The 1,490-nt window shown below is 36.2% G+C and overlaps 1 protein-coding gene across 1 annotated transcript; it reads left to right on the forward strand.

Moving 5' to 3' along the window:
* The first annotated feature begins 540 nt into the window (after nucleotides 1-540).
* On the forward strand, nucleotides 541-1,156 carry LOC141665649 (basic form of pathogenesis-related protein 1-like). The gene has a single exon (XM_074471640.1). It carries the CDS (start codon nucleotides 572-574, stop codon nucleotides 1,070-1,072), a length of 501 nt encoding a protein of 166 aa, XP_074327741.1. The 5' UTR covers nucleotides 541-571; the 3' UTR covers nucleotides 1,073-1,156.
* Nucleotides 1,157-1,490: the final 334 nt, after the last annotated feature.

A 1,490-nucleotide genomic window follows, 5' to 3' on the forward strand; every position in this document is an offset into this window, starting at 1 on the left:
TTAATTTTGATATGATCATATTTAGCCGTTTTCTTTTCTGTAGCGGGATAAATTTCACCATTAATTAATTTTCATATTCTGTATATTCACCATTTTTTCACTACATATTTAAAGTGATCAATGATTATCGTGGTTGAAAAGTTATTTCCGGACATAGTTAATATGTGGTTTCTTTCCGTAGTTTACAATATAAATTTTTCTTAAGGAGGGAAGTTATTTTGTTTTTTCCAAATTTTTTAAATGTGATACAAGATATTTGTTTTCATTTAGTTTTCAATGATTATATCTTATTTTAGTGAATATTATTTCAAAACATAGGACAGTAACTCAAAAGTCATGCTCGAGCATGACTTTACAATCCTATGTTTTACGTAAGTACAATTATCGTTTGGAGGAAAACACAAGAGGCGTCTCATTTTTTCTTGCCTAAGGCTGAGACTGCAGTGCTTTGTTATTAACCCTTTCTACACGGTGCATGAATCAGGACAAATTAATCCAACAATTTTCCACACTCCTCTCCCTATATAAGCATTTTTTCATTGCTCTATCAATACCCAAGAAGTTCTTGAGAATGGGGTTTTCTATGGTCTATAGAGCTCTAATGTGTATCCTAGTGTTTCTTATGTTCCATTCTTCTCTTGCCCAAAACTCACAACAAGACTACCTTGATCCCCACAATGCAGCTCGTCGAGAAGTTGGTGTAGGACCTCTGGTATGGGACAACACGTTGGCTGACTATGCCAGGAACTATGCTGGTCAGCGCCGTGGAGATTGTGTCCTCCAACACTCGGGGGGACCATACGGTGAGAACATATATGGTGGGCCTGGTGCTGGTTTCGGTCGATTCAATGCCAAAGATGCTGTAGCTTCGTGGGTGGATGAGAAGCAGTATTATGACCATAATTCCAACACATGTGCAGCTGGGGAGACATGCGGGCACTACACTCAGGTGGTTTGGCGCAACTCAGTGCGGCTAGGGTGTGCCAGGATTGTGTGCGCCAATGACCGTGGCTTGTTTATTACTTGTAACTATGACCCTCCGGGTAACTATATAGACCAGAGTCCTTACTGAACCTTGTAGTACAAGAAAGGTTACACTTGTAGCTATGCATTAGCAGGCATAAATAAATTTCTTATATAGTCTTGTTTTTACTTCTGTTGGAGTCATTGCAATTGTCGTCTCATCTTTCCATATATAAAAAGACCCATAAAAACATACGAAATTACAAATCGATTAAATCGTTCAAATGCTAAGTACTTAATTATATCCTTATTATATAATATGCATAGGGGGATTTTATCCATATTTTTGATAGTTATGATTCCAATACTATCAATTTAATATGTGCCGTTAGATTTTTAAATAAATTGATCATAGCCATTGGATCTAAAGTAAAGATATATTTTATAACCAACGAGAAGCAGGAATTCCAAATTGAATAGAATTTACTACCCTTTTAATGATTTAAACAAGAAAGAAGTAGGTATAT

Source organism: Apium graveolens, chromosome 1, assembly GCF_009905375.1.
Source record: "Apium graveolens cultivar Ventura chromosome 1, ASM990537v1, whole genome shotgun sequence".
Lineage (NCBI taxonomy): Eukaryota > Viridiplantae > Streptophyta > Magnoliopsida > Apiales > Apiaceae > Apium > Apium graveolens.

Coding starts and splice junctions, on each gene's coding strand:
- LOC141665649 (XM_074471640.1), top strand. CDS start 572: ATGGGGTTTTCTATGGTCTATAGAGCTCTAATGTGTATCCTAGTGTTT.